A 15,119-nucleotide genomic window follows, 5' to 3' on the forward strand; every position below is an offset into this window, starting at 1 on the left:
TCCATCTCAAAACAAAACAAAACAAAACTCTCTTTACTGAGTAGCAATCATTGTGGAGAGTCAGGTGATATAGGGACAGCAGCAGGGTGGAGATGGGAAGGCAGGTTCTTGTTCAGTGCACACACCTAGTACATGTGTTTGAAAAGTTAAATGTGATTCCATTGTATGGCACTAAATACTGGTTATAAAGCAGTGAGCAACAGAGACAGATTCTCTGATCTCATAAAGGTTTCATTTCAGTAGATGAGACAGATTTTAAACAATCAGCCCAGATAAAAATATAATAATAAATTGTGTCATAATTTATGAAGGAAAAATGCAGTGTGCTAAACGGTATGCATCACAGAGAGAGGGAGTGTCAAGTTGCAGAAAATCATGAGCCTGAAAGAACAAATAGAAGTTATCCAGGCAGAGTCAGGAAGACAAATTCCAGATGGAGAAAACAACATGTGCAAAGACCCCATGGCAGGAAAGAGCTCGTGTTCAAGGAGCTGAAAACAGGCTGGAAGGTCCATTAGACAAAGGGTGATGGTGGGGGCGGGGGAGATGATTACAAAAGACAAGAGAACTGGAAGACACATGCATTGCCGTTATCAGAGCTCCATTATACACAGCAAGGGAAGAACGTGGTTCTCGGGTCTCCTCCAAGTCTCCTGTCCTCCATACTTTCTAGTTACTTCATATTGATAGGAGAAAACTGAAATTCTTTTAGCAAACCAAGATAAGGAGAAGTATTTAAGCTGCTTACTTATACAAGACAGCAGCTTAAAAATATCTCTGTTCGTGCAGTGGGTATTTCTTCAGAGGGTAGCTTGGTCTTTCAATGATATAATTTACTTCAGAGGTAGACTCTTCCTACAATGAAAACAAATCCAGCAATTATGTTGCCCATAACATAATAGAGATGGATGATACCCAGAGGTGTAGTTTTGCATGTAAGAGGTCTGTGCATCCCATTTATGCCATTATATGGGGTTCACTATATATGTGTGTATGTAGAATCTTTCTTTTTTTTGTAGAGACGAGGTCTCATTATGTTGCCAGGCTGGTCTTGAACCTCCTGGCCTCAAGGGATTCTCTCTCCTCAGCCTCCCAAAGTACTAGGATTATAGATTTAAGCCCCAAACCAGGTCTTTGTTTACATTTTAAAGAGAGTCCTTGCCCGAAAAGGTTGGGAATTAAAGCAAAGCCTATGACTTTGCAGAAAAGAAGTAAAGTAATTCACTACCCTCATGGTTAGGGTAAACATTTATTTTCAAGCATCATCCTACAAATCTAGCATATGCCAGTATTTAGTAAGTCAAGATGACTCATTCAAATACATGGCATCATTAAATTCAGCCACTGGGGGCACTGTTTTCCTTTATTTGAATTCTTTCGAGCTGGTAAACGGCCACTTAGCTGTGTGTCTGAAGCAGTGACAAAATACTGGGAATACCTACCAATGGATCAGAAGCACTCCCCATACCCCTGTAAAAGTCACACAGCCAAAACCACCTTATTAAATTTTAGAACAACTTTCTTCCATGTTGTGGCCTTACATAGCTCACACACACAACTGCATTCTTCACTGGATTGGGATTCATGTGTGCAGGGGAAAGGAATGCTCTGTGGGCCAGTTAGCCTGCTTTCTCTTAGTCCTTTGAAAGGACCTCCGCTTGATGAGTGCCGTGCACCAAATTAGCTGCTACTCCTCCATTGCATCCAAGTCCTACTGTCTCATCCTCAGGAAGCCAGCCCTGACTCTCAGCCATGTCAGATACCTGCTACCATTCACTCTCAGGACAACAGGTAATCTCCTTGGTAAGCCTCACAATTTTCCACTTATTTCTGTGGTTATTTGATTAATATCTGTCTCCCTGACTAGACTATAGATCCCTGTTCCCATATTATTTAGTGAGCAAAGATTTAGTTTTATAAGAAAGTCTAACCTTATTTTGGTGCTGCTGTGCTCTGTGGGATGTCAGAAGACTGCATACCCTCTCATGGATATTCTTCCATGTGGACTGAGAACCAGGATGGAACCTGCTCAACAGATGGAACAGGGTGGAATATTAAGCAGCTACTAAAAAGGACACTTAAATAAAGCACATGACAATATGGACTGATATTTAAAACTTAATCATAATAAAAAACAGCAGCATGCAAAATGGTAAACATACTGTGATTTCAATGTCTTTCTTAAACCTACCCATAGGAAAAGCACTGGGGAATAAAAACTGCTCAGATGTTAAGAATTTTTGGCCAGGCGCGGTGGCTCACGCCTGTAATCCCAGCACTTTGGCAGGCCGAGGTGGGCGGATCACAAGGCCAGGAGACCATCCTGGCTAACATGGTGAAACCCCGTCTCTACTAAAAATACAAAAAACTAGCCGGGCGTGGTGGCGGGCACCTGTAGTCCCAGCTCCTCAGGAGGCTGAGGCAGGAGAATGGCATGAACTCGGGAGGAGGAACTTGCAGTGAGCTGAGATCGTGCCACTGTACTCCAGCCTGGAGGACGGAGCGAGACTCTGTCTCAAAAAAAAAAAAAAAAAAGAATTTTTTGTGTTTCTATGTGTGGCTATGAGTGATTCTTTTCTTCTTTGTACTTTCCTGTTTTTCAGATATTTCTCTCATGAACAAACCCTACTTTTACATTTAAAATTTTAATCCAAAAACTTTTAATATGAAATTTAAATCCAAAAAATTGTAATATAAAATTTAATCCCAGTAGTTGTTTTAGGGAGAGATTATCACCCAGGCTAACGTACAGTGGCATGATCATAGCTCACTGCAGCCTTGAATTCTTGGACTCAAGCAATCCTTCAACTTCAGCCTCCCAGGTAAAGAGGATCAACTAGGTACATGTTGCCATGCCTGGCTATTTTTTTTTCTTTAAGAGATAGGGTCTTGCTACCCAGGTTGGTCTCGAACTCCTGGGTTCAAGAGATCCTCCCACCTCAATCTCCCAAATAGCTGGTACTACAGGTAGGCACCACCATGCGGAGCTAACTTTTAAATATTTTGTAGAGACATGGTCTCCCTGTGCTGTCTAGGCTGGTCTCAAACTCCTGTACTCAAGTGATCCTCCTGCCTCAGCCTCCCAAAGTGCTGGGATTACAGGTGTGAGCCACTATACCCAGCCTCCAATCCTGGTTGTTTCCTACCACCAGGACTTTATCTTATATCTCATTTACTTTAGGCCACTCAGACTCCAAACTGAACCATAGGTTTGATAGTCTCTTTCAGTTCCCCAAACATAGAGCATTTTCTACCTTCCATAGGCATTTGGCAACACTGTTCCCTCTTCTACCTCCCAACCCTGCTCACTACTCTTGTTAACTTCTATCCACCCTTCAGAGCTCAGTTCAATTGTTGAGTTCTCAGCAAAGGCCTTTCTGAGCCCTCTCCTGCAGAGGAGGTCAGCTTCTCTGTTATACGAACTTGCAGTTTCATTTATCTATACCTCATTAATACCATTTGCACCAGTGGACATTTTGTCATTATTTGGTTAATGGCAGTCTTTACTCCTAGAGTGAAATTGAGACTGAGACTCTTTGCTTAATAGCTCATCCCAGGACAGAGTAGGAACTGAATAGCACGATAAGTAGTTAATAAATATTTATTGAGTGATTGAATTCATTCTCTCATTCATTCATTCATTCATTCATTCATATATCCATTCATATTCAGGAGGCGGATGGTTACCAAATCCTAAAGTCTGAGGTATACAACTAAGCTAAAAGTGTACATAGCAATTTGATAATGAAAGGCACAGATACAGTTTTCTAAAAATACCCAAAGAATTATAGCCACTTGGGGCCAGGCACAGTGGCTCACACCTATAATCCCAGCACTTTGGAAGGCTGAGATGGGTGGATCACTTGAGGCCAAGAGCTCCAGACCAGCCTGGCTAACATGGTGAAACCCCATCTCTACTAAAAATATAAAAAATTAGCCAGGCGTGGTGGTGGTACATATGTAGTCCCAGATACTGGGAGGCTGAGGCATGAGAAATGCTTAAACCCGGGAGGCAGAGGTTGCAGTGAGCCGAGATGGCGCCACTGTGCTCCAGCCTAGGCAACATAGCAAGACTCTATCTCAAAAAAAAAGAAAAAAAAAAAAAGGTTATCTTTAATTAATGTGCGGTAAACACTGGAAATGACAGGAACATCTGGAAATCCAGTTGTTACTATGGCTACCATATGAATGACCACCCTGTGCAGTTGCCCCTCTGCTTGGCTGGTTCCGGCCCACATCTGGGCCTCCACTCCAGCTCTCTCTGTGACAAGCATGTCCCACTGGTTTTTCCAGGGAGACAAGACCAAGAGTATGAAAGGATCTACACAAATCCATTGCCAACCCAAGAAAACAACTCATAGCAAATGGAAGCACCACCTAAAGCACTGCCCATGTCACTACAAACATTATTTCTATGCTTCTCTAAGAATTTTTTTTTTTTTTTTTTTTGACCCAGAGTCTCATTCTGTCACCCAGGCTGGACTACAGTGGCACTACCTTAGCTCACTGCAACCTCTGCCTCCCAGATTCAAGCAATTCTCCTGCCTCAGCCTCCCAAGTAGCTGAGACTACAGGCATGTGCCACCATGCCCAATGAAATTTTGTATTTTTCATAGAGACAGGGTTTCGCCATGTTGGCCAGGCTGGTCTTAAATTCCTGATCTCAAGTGATCCACCCACCTCGCTTCCCAAAGTGCAGGGATTATAGGCGTAAGTCACCACGCCTGGCCCTTCTCTAAGAATGTTCAAGAGGAAGGAATAGAAATATGTTGAAGCTATAAATGAAGCTAGCATTTTAAAAACAGCCACCAGCTGGATACTGTAAATGCTTTTTCATAGATCTAGAGTAACCAGTACCAAAGCAACTCGTATATTTGTTACCATTATTGTTACGTGCAATTTATTTTTTTATGTTTGAAGATCTCGGCGAATGATGAGTCAACAGATGGGAGCAACGTGGTGCCTTTACTACAGCCTTCTCCACGGGATCTACCTTGTCCTTTAGTAATGTGCAGAGAGAGGGTGTGCTGAAGGGGCATGACACTATTCAGATGGTGGATACAGGGAACAGGCTTGGTAGTGTTTCTCCCTCCTTTAGTACTCCCATTGTTCACTCTGATAAAGTGTTTTCTACTTCGTCCATCAAAACCTTGGGCTGACTCTCACTCCAAAATTTGTCTCCCAACTCATCCCTAAGACATTGATCCTTACTGACTTCAGTATTAAGTGAGCAGAAACACAACAGGTATTCTCATGCACCCTTGTGAACTGGGCACAGAGAAAGAGTGGTCCTGATAATGCTGGTGTGAAAAGAACACTGAGTGAGTGGAGACACAGTGCTGGCAACCCCAGGGTCCCAGGAATCTGCCCTGGTGATCACTCTAAAGCCAACGGGCAATGTGTTCTGCAAGGATATGAAGGGCACATCCCTCGCTCAAAAGAACTGTTTTTAAAATATTATCTTCAGAGCCACTTCTCTAGTGCTAAGGTGACCAGCTGTCTTGGTTTGCCTGGGACTCAAGGGTTTCCCAGAATGCAAACTTTTGGTACTAAAACCAGGACAGCTATGGGCAAACTGGATGGCCTTTCTGTAGCTGTGTTATTCTTTGTCGCTGATAATCATGGCCTTATTTACAAACTCATAGTCCAACTAGGTCCCAAGTTACCAGTTTAGAGAGACTTTGGGCACAAAGAATTTGCTGCCTTATCAGAGATGGCCAGTAAAACTCTGGTCTGCAGCTAAGACTCATCTTTCTAAAGTCACTTGTGCCAACTCCCGTGACTAATATCACAGAGCTCCTCACTCCTTTCAAGCAAAGCCCAAACTCCTTAGGTCAGCCAACAAAGGTACCCCTCAAACCTTTGAGTCCTGGCACCAACTTTCTCCAAACTCATCTAACTGCTGGAAGCTGACAGTGCCCCTGCCTCCCACCTCCCATCACTCACCTCCATGAACCCCATCATAATCCAATCTTCTCCCCTCACGGCCACATGAAAGCATCACCTCCTCCATTAAAACACTCCAGAAGTTCCACCCTTTTTCTTTATACTCCAGTAACTTTTGTTCCACACTATCCACAAAGTTCTGCTTTGTAGAAAGCTCTTCGCATACTTCTTTATTATTATTATTATTATTATTATTATTATTATTATTTTATATTCTCTACTAGGTTGCAAGTTTTCAGAGATCAGGAGAAATGTCTTAAATGTCAGTGTTCCCATTCCAGGCCTAGCAGATTGAGTATCAATCATGCTTTCCTCTTAACCACAGATTTCATGCGCTCCCCGCCCACATACTCAATTCCAATCCCAGTTGATTTTGACTCAGTAAACATGAAGCAATTCTTCTGTTGGCCAGAGTTGAGAATTGCTGGCCTGCTGCATAAAGACGTTCAGGAAAGGCTGGCTGAATGAATGCATAAACCATCTAACATGTATTTAAAGAGAAAAGAGGCCTTCTCAGATCTCTCTCCTGATGGAATTGATTTCCTTCCACTCTGTCTTTCCCCTGCATTTGGATTGTACTTCTGTTAAGTGCCTACCACAGTCTATCTCATATTCAATGACATGGGGTATGTCTGCCTTCCTGTCTAGTATGTGAGCCAGTGGAAAGCAGAGATGTGTCATGATGGTGTCCATTGTCCACAACAGTTACCCAATAACAGCATGCTCAATACAGTCTCTCAGAAAAGCTTGCAGTACTGATTTTAAGGAGTTTGGGAGGTGTTATAGATAGAAGGCACAGGGACAAAAAAAACCATGGGTTTTCCCCAGTTCTGGCAGCTGAGAAGCACTTTGTGGCTGTATGCAGATGGATCTTTGATCATCACATCCATTTTAAAGATGAGGAAACTGAGGTTTAAAAGGTTGAAGCCAAGCACAGTGGCTCATGCCAGTACCAGCACTTTGGGAGGCCAAGACAATTGCTTGAGCCCAGGAGTTGGAGAAGAGCCTGGGCAACACAGTGAGACCCCATATCTACAAAAATAAAAATACGAAAATTAGCCAGGCATGGTGGTGCGCACCTGTAGTCCCAGCTACTCAGGAGGCTGAGGCAGGAGGATTGCTTGGGTTGGGGAAGTCAAGGCTGCAGTGAGCTGTGATTGTGCCACTGCACTCCGCCTGGGTGACAAAGCAAGACCCGATCTCAAAAAAAGAAATTAATTAATTAAAAAAATTAGGTCAAGTAGCTGTGTGAAATCACCCAGCACTTAGAGACATATGAGCGCTAGAGCCCATGTCTCCTGACCACTGCCAATTGAAAGTTCTTTCCACTCTTCATTTAAAATCAATCCTTTACAAGTCTTTAAATCCAGGACAACCTCCTATGCTTTGCCAGTCTGCTGAATTCCAGGCTGGTGGCAAAAGCATAAGACAGGAGGGGACAGAGGCCAGGCATAGAGAGGTGTAAGTGTGTCTCTGACCACCTATCTCTGTGTGCCAGAGCCAGTTTTTTTGTTTGTTTTAAACGGAATTTTGTTCTTGTTGCCCAGGCTGGAGTGCAATGGCACAATCTCGGCTCACCACAACCTCCGCCTCCCGGGTTCAAGCAATTCTCCTGCCTTACCCTCCCGACTAGCTGGGATTACAGGCATATGCCACCACGCCCAGCTAATTTTGTATTTTTAGTAGAGACAGGGTTTCTCCATGTTGGTTAGGCTGGTCTCAAACTTCTGATCTCAAGTGATCCACCCGCCTTGGCCTCCCAAAGTGCTGGGATTACAGGCATGAGCCATCGTGCCCAGCCCAGAGCCAGTTTTTTTTTTAATCTATGTTGTATTATTTTCCTCTAATAAAATAACTAATCAAAAGCTCGCCATATATTAATGGATTTTATTAAAAGATGTGATCTGGCTTCCTTAAATCCATGATTTAACATTTGAATATAGAGTTATTTTGTCATTTCTGAAAAACGCTAAGAATAGATAGCCATTTTCTTTTTTTTTTTATTTTTTATTTTTTATTTTTTATTATACTTTAAGTTCTAGGGTACATGTGCATAACGTTTACATCATGTATAACTCCCCAATGCAATCCCTCCTCCTCCCCCCTCCCCATGATAGGCCCCAGTGTGTGATGTTCCCCTTCCCGAGTCCAAGTGATCTCATTGTTCAGTTCCCACCTATGAGTGAGAACATGCGGTGTTTGGTTTTCTCTTCTTGTGATAGTTTGCTAAGAATGATGGTTTCCAGCTGCATCCATGTCCCTACAAAGGACGCAAACTCATCCTTTTTGATGGCTGCATAGTATTCCATGGTGTATATGTGCCACATTTTCTTAATCCAGTCTGTCACAGATGGACATTTGGTTGATTCCAAGTCTTTGCTATTGTGAATAGTGCCGCAATAAACATACGTGTGCATGTGTCTTTGTAGTAGAGTAATTTATAATCCTTTGGGTATATACCCAGTAGTGGGATGGCTGGGTCATATGGTACATCTAGTTCTAGATCCTTGAGGAATCGCCATACTGTTTTCCATAATGGTTGAACTAGTTTACAATCCCACCAACAGTGTAAAAGTGTTCCTATTTCTCCACATCCTCTCCAACATCTATTATTTCCTGACTTCTTAATGATTGCCATTCTAACTGGTGTGAGATGGTATCTCATTGTGGTTTTGATTTGCATTTCTCTGATGGCGAGTGATGACGAGCATTTTTTCATGTGTCTGTTGGCTGTATGGATGTCTTCTTTTGAGAAATGTCTGTTCATATCCTTTCCCCACTTTTTGATGGGGTTGTTTGTTTTTTTCTTGTATATTTGTTTGAGTTCTTGGTAGATTCTGGATATTAGCCCTTTGTCAGATGAGTAGGTTGCAAAAATTTTCTCCCATTCTGTAGGTTGCCTGTTCACTCTGATGGTAGTTTCTTTTGCTGTGCAAAAGCTCTTTAGTTTAATGAGATCCCATTTGTCAATTTTGGCTTTTGCTGCCGTTGCTTTTGGTGTTTTAGACATGAAGTCCTTGCCCATGCCTATGTCCTGAATGGTACTACCTAGATTTTCTTCTAGGGTTTTTATGGTATTAGGTCTAACATTTAAGTCTCTAATCCATCTTGAATTAATTTTCGTATAAGGGGTAAGGAAAGGATCCAGTTTCAGCTGTCTACTTATGGCTAGCCAATTTTCCCAGCACCATTTATTAAATAGGGAATCCTTTCCCCATTTCTTGTTTTTGTCAGTTTGTCAAAGATCAGATGGCTGTAGATGTGTGGTATTATATCTGAGGACTCTGTTCTGTTCCATTGGTCTATTTCTCTGTTGTGGTACCAGTACCATGCTGTTTTGGTTACTGTAGCCTTGTAGTATAGTTTGAAGTCAGGTAGCGTGACGCCTCCAGCTTTGTCCTTTTGACTTAGGATTGTCTTGGCAATGCGGGCTCTTTTTTGGTTCCATATGAACTTTAAAGCAGTTTTTTCCAATTCTGTGAAGAAAGTCATTGGTAGCTTGATGGGGATGGCATTGAATCTATAAATCACCTTGGGCAGTATGGCCATTTTCACGATATTGATTCTTCCTATCCATGAGCATGGTATGTTCTTCCATTTGTTTGTGTCCTCTTTGATTTCACTGAGCAGTGGTTTGTAGTTCTCCCTGAAGAGGTCCTTTACATCCCTTGTAAGCTGGATTCCTAGGTATTTTATTCTCTTTGAAGCAATTGTGAATGGAAGTTCATTCCTGATTTGGCTCTCTGCTTGTCTGTTACTGGTGTATAAGAATGCTTGGATTTTTGCACATTAATTTTGTATCCTGAGACTTTGCTGAAGTTGCTTATCAGCTTAAGGAGATTTTGGGCTGAGACGATGGGGTTTTCTAAATATACAATCATGTCATCTGCAATCAGGGACAATTTGACTTCTTCTTTTCCTAACTGGATACCCTTGATTTCTTTCTCTTGCCTGATTGCCCTAGCCAGAACTTCCAACACTATGTTGAATAGGAGTGGTGAGAGAGGGCATCCCTGTCTTGTGCCAGTTTTCAAAGGGAATTTTTCCAGTTTTTGCCCATTCAGTATGATATTAGCTGTGGGTTTGTCGTAAATAGCTCTTATTATTTTGAGGTACGTTCCATCAATACTGAATTTACTGAGCGTTTTTAGCATAAAGGGCTGTTGAATTTTGTCAAAAGCCTTTTCTGCATCTATTGAGATAATCATGTGGTTCTTGTCTTTGGTTCTGTTTATATGCTGGATTATGTTTATTGATTTGCGAATGTTGAACCAGCCTTGCATCCCAGGGATGAAGCCCACTTGATCATGGTGGATAAGCTTTTTGATGTGCTGCTGAATCCGGTTTGCCAGTATTTTATTGAGAATTTTTGCATCGATGTTCATCAGGGATATTGGTCTAAAATTCTCTTTTTTTGTTGTGTCTCTGCCAGGCTTTGGTATCAGGATGATGTTGGCCTCATAAAATGAGTTAGGGAGGATTCCCTCTTTTTCTATTGATTGGAATAGTTTCAGAAGGAATGGTACCAGCTCCTCCTTGTACCTCTGGTAGAATTCAGCTGTGAATCCATCTGGTCCTGGACTTCTTTTCGTGGGTAGGCTATTAATTGTTGCCTCAATTTCAGAGCCTGTTATTGGTCTATTCAGGGATTCAACTTCTTCCTGGTTCAGTCTTGGGAGAGTGTTAAGTGTCCAGGAAATTATCCATTTCTTCTAGATTTTCTAGTTGATTTGCGTAGAGGCATTTATAGTATTCTCTGATGGTTGTTTGTATTTTGTGGGGTCGGTGGTGATATCCCCTTTATCATTTTTTATTGCGTCTATTTGATTCCTCTCTCTTTTCTTCTTTATTAGTCTTGCTAGCGGTCTGTCAATTTTGTTGATCTTTTCAAAAAACCAACTCCTGGATTCATTGATTTTTTGGAGGGTTTTTTGTGACTCTATCTCCTTCAGTTCTGCTCTGATCTTAGTTATTTCTTGCCTTCTGCTAGCTTTTGAATGTGTTTGCTCTTGCCTCTCTAGTTCTTTTAATTGTGATGTTACAGTGTCAATTTTAGATCTTTCCAGCTTTCTCTTGTGGGCATTTAGTGCTATAAATTTCCCTCTACACACTGCTTTAAATGTGTCCCAGAGATTCTGGTATGTTGTATCTTTGTTCTCATTGGTTTCAAAGAACATCTTTATTTCTGCTTTCATTTCGTTATGTACCCAGTAGTCATTCAGGAGCAGGTTATTCAGTTTCCATGTAGTTGAGCGGTTTTGATTGAGTTTCTTAGTCCTGAGTTCTAGTTTGATTGCACTGTGGTCTGAGAGACAGTTTGTTATAATTTCTGTTCTTGTACATTTGCTGAGGAGTGCTTTACTTCCAATTATGTGGTCAATTTTGGAATAAGTGCGATGTGGTGCTGAGAAGAATGTATATTCTGTTGATTTAGGCTGGAGAGTTCTATAGATGTCTATTAGGTCCGCTTGGTGCAGAGATGAGTTCAATTCCTGGATATCCTTGTTAACTTTCTGTCTCGTTGATCTGTCTAATGTTGACAGTGGAGTGTTGAAATCTCCCATTATTATTGTATGGGAGTCTAAGTCTCTTTGTAGGTCTCTAAGGACTTGCTTTATGAATCTGGGTGCTCCTGTATTGGGTGCATAGATATTTAGGAGAGTTAGCTCTTCCTGTTGAATTGATCCCTTTACCATGATGTAATGGCCTTCTTTGTCTCTTTTGATCTTTGATGGTTTAAAGTCTGTTTTATCAGAGACTAGGACTGCAACCCCTGCTTTTTTTTGTTCTCCATTTGCTTGGTAGATCTTCCTCCATCCCTTTATTTTGAGCCTATGTATGTCTCTGCATGTGAGATGGGTCTCCTGAATACAGCAGACTGATGGGTCTTGACTCTTTATCCAGTTTGCCAGTCTGTGTCTTTTAATTGGAGCATTTAGTCCATTTACATTTAAGGTTAGTATTGTTATGTGTGAACTTGATCCTGTCATTATGATATTAACTGGTTATTTTGCTCATTAGTTGATGCAGTTTCTTCCTAGCCTCGATGGTCTTTACATTTTGGCATGTTTTTGCAATGGCTGGTACCGTTGTTCCTTTCCATGTTTAGGGCTTCCTTCAGGGTCTCTTGTAAGGCAGGCCTGGTGGTGACAAAATCTCTAAGCATTTGCTTATCTGTAAAGGATTTTATTTCTCCTTCACTGATGAAACTTAGTTTGGCTGGATATGAAATTCTGGGTTGAAAATTCTTTTCTTTAAGAACGTTGAATATTGGCCCCCACTCTCTTCTGGCTTGTAGAGTTTCTGCCGAGAGATCTGCTGTTAGTCTGATGGGCTTCCCTTTGTGGGTAACCCGACCTTTCTCTCTGGCTGCCCTTAAGATTTTTTCCTTCATTTCAACTTTGGTGAATCTGGCAATTATGTCTTGGAGTTGCTCTTCTGGAGGAGTATCTTTGTGGCATTCTCTGTATTTCCTGAATTTGAATGTTGGCCTGCCCTACTAGGTTGGGGAAGTTCTCCTGGATGATATCCTGAAGAGTGTTTTCCAACTTGGTTCCATTTTCCCCCTCACTTTCAGGCACCCCAATCAGACGTAGATTTGGTCTTTTTACATAATCCCATACTTCTTGCAGGCTTTGCTCATTTCTTTTTCTTCTTTTTTCTTTTGGTTTTCTCTTCTCGCTTCATTTCATTCATTTGATCCTCAATCGCTGATACTCTTTCTTCCAGTTGATAGAGTCGGTTACTGAAGCTTGTGCATTTGTCACGTATTTCTCGTGTCATGGTTTTCATCTCTGTCATTTCGTTTATGATCTTCTCTGCATTAATTAGTCTAGCTGTCAATTCTTCCACTCTTTTTTCAAGATTTTTAGTTTCTTTGCGCTGGGTACGTAATTCCTCCTTTAGCTCTGAGAAGTTTGATGGGCTGAAGCCTTCTTCTCTCATCTCGTCAAAGTCATTCTCTGACCAGCTTTGATCCGTTGCTGGCGATGGGCTGCGCTCCTTTGCAGGGGGAGATGCGCTCTTATTTTTTGAATTTCCAGCTTTTCTGCCCTGCTTCTTCCCCATCTTTGTGGTTTTATCTGTCTCTGGTCTTTGATGACGGTGACGTACTGATGGGGTTTTGGTGTAGGTGTCCTTCCTGTTTGATAGTTTTCCGTCTGACAGTCAGAAGGACTGTCTGTTGGTCTGTTGGAGATTGCTTGAGGTCCACTCCAGACCCTGTTTGCCTGGGTATCAGCAGCAGAGGTTGCCAAAGATAGAATATTGCTGAACAGCGAGTGTACCTGTCTGATTCTTCCTTTGGAAGTTTCCTCTCAGGGATGACTCCACCCTGTGAGGTGTGGGGTGTCAGACTGCCCCTAGTGGGGGATGTCTCCCAGCTAGGCTACTCAGGGGTCAGGGACCCACCTGAGCAGGCAGTCTGTCCGTTCTCGGATCTCAACCTCCGCGTTGGGAGATCCACGGCTCTCCCCAAAGCTGTCAGACAGAGTCGTTCGCCTCTGCACCGGCCCCCGCTGCTTCCCTATTAGACCTCAGCTGTGGGCTGTCCCCAGAGGTGGAGTCTACAGAGACAGGCAGGTTTCCTTGAGCTGCTGTGAGCTCCACCCAGTTCGAGCTTCCCAGCGGCTTTGTTTACCTACTTAAGCCTCAGCAATGGCGGGCGCCCCTCCCCCAGCCTCGCTGCTACCTTGCGGATAGATCGAGGCAGACTGCTGTGTTAGCAGTGAGGGAGGCTCCGTGGGCGTGGGACCCTCCCGGCCAGGTGTGGGATATATTCTCCTGGTGTGCCTGTTTCCTTAAAGCGCAGTATTGGGGTGGGAGTTACGCGATTTTCCAGGTGTTATGTGTCTCAGTTCCCCTGGCTAGGAAAACGGATTTCCTTCCCCCTTGCGCTTCCAGGTGAGGCGATGCCTCGCCCTGCTTCAGCTCACGCTGGTCAGGCTGCAGCAGCTGACCAGCACCGATTGTCCGGCACTCCCTAGAGAGATGACCCCAGTACCTCAGTTGAAAATGCAGAAATCACCGGTCTTCTGTGTCACTCGCGCTGGGAGTTGGAGACTGGAGCTGTTCCTATTCGGCCATCTTGCTCCGCCCCCGCCATTTTCTTAGTCTACCTCAAAGTTAACATAATTCCTGTAAAAATTTCAGGGCCACTGTGGTTCTGGGATATAAATACTCTGAGTCCCTTGTGAGCAACTGTGTTATTCTGGTATGCACAGTTTGCTTCTTATTCTCATCACTAATAATGCAGAGAAAAGCAGATTGGCATATCCTTCATCCAAAACAAGAATCTTATAAATATTATTGTCAGTGCCACTTCCCTGAAGGTAAAGTAACCAACTGTCCTGGTTTGCCTAAGACTCAAGGGTTTCCCAGAATGCAGGACTTTCAGGGCTAAAATCAGGCAGACCCAAGCAAACCAATGGTTACTTACCCTACTAGAGAGTGCCATTTGGCAAATAAAGGTTTCTGTTCTTACTCTCTGGCCTGCTCTCCAGACATATGCAAATATAATTTTATTATTTGTGAAAATAATGTAAACAAAGAAATCATGTCTAGAAAAAGAATATACGCCCATATGTTAACATTTGTCTTTAGATGGTAGGACTATGGGTAATTTTTTTCCACTTTTTTTTCTGTAATTTTCAAACTTTCTGTAGTGAACATTTCTATACTGGTAAAATAAAAAGGTTTAGTTTTTAAATGTATGACAAATAAAAATGGGTAGATAAATAGTACCTATGTCAAAGTTAGTTGTCTATCCCATTCACAGCAAATATTCTGAGATATGCCTCTGACTTTTGGGTAGATTTTAAAAGAAATAATCATTTTTTCATATCAAGGTGTCACCAGCTGAATATTCCTAAGAAAGGAAGCTGATGAAATGACCCAGATTTACCCCTGCCAGGCCACAATGCACTCTTCAGGCAAACAGATGGGTGCTTGCCACTGACCTTTCTCTGAGAAGGGGCTGATCCAAGGGTCCGGGAGAGCTGGAATGCTGGGAGGTGGCAAATGAAGCTTTCCGGTGGAAATCGGCATCCCCTTGTTTACTGGATGAGGACTTTCCAAACTGACTTGAATCTAAACGTGATGATGAGTCACTCCTTAAAACAATCCGTTCATCTGGCTCTCTGATAACCTGAGTGGCAATGCGTATTATTTAATTG

General features: G+C 42.5%; 1 protein-coding gene across 8 annotated transcripts in view; it reads right to left on the reverse strand.

The window, feature by feature from the left end:
- The window catches only part of SPATA6L (spermatogenesis associated 6 like), an 81,530-nt gene that overhangs the window by 5,248 nt on the left and 61,163 nt on the right, over positions 1 to 15,119 (reverse strand). For all 8 annotated transcript variants that reach the window (XM_033237234.1, XM_033237235.1, XM_033237238.1 and 5 more), the window contains 3 exons: positions 14,904 to 15,091; positions 1,932 to 2,025; positions 749 to 855 (listed from right to left, as the gene is read on the reverse strand). In XM_033237234.1, the coding sequence (XP_033093125.1) occupies positions 766 to 855; positions 1,932 to 2,025; positions 14,904 to 15,091 (372 nt within the window). In that variant the 3' untranslated portion in view covers positions 749 to 765. The remainder of the gene's footprint in view (positions 1 to 748; positions 856 to 1,931; positions 2,026 to 14,903; positions 15,092 to 15,119) is intronic.

This window comes from Trachypithecus francoisi, unplaced genomic scaffold (genome assembly GCF_009764315.1).
Source record: "Trachypithecus francoisi isolate TF-2019V2 unplaced genomic scaffold, Tfra_2.0 Lachesis_group16, whole genome shotgun sequence".
Lineage (NCBI taxonomy): Eukaryota > Metazoa > Chordata > Mammalia > Primates > Cercopithecidae > Trachypithecus > Trachypithecus francoisi.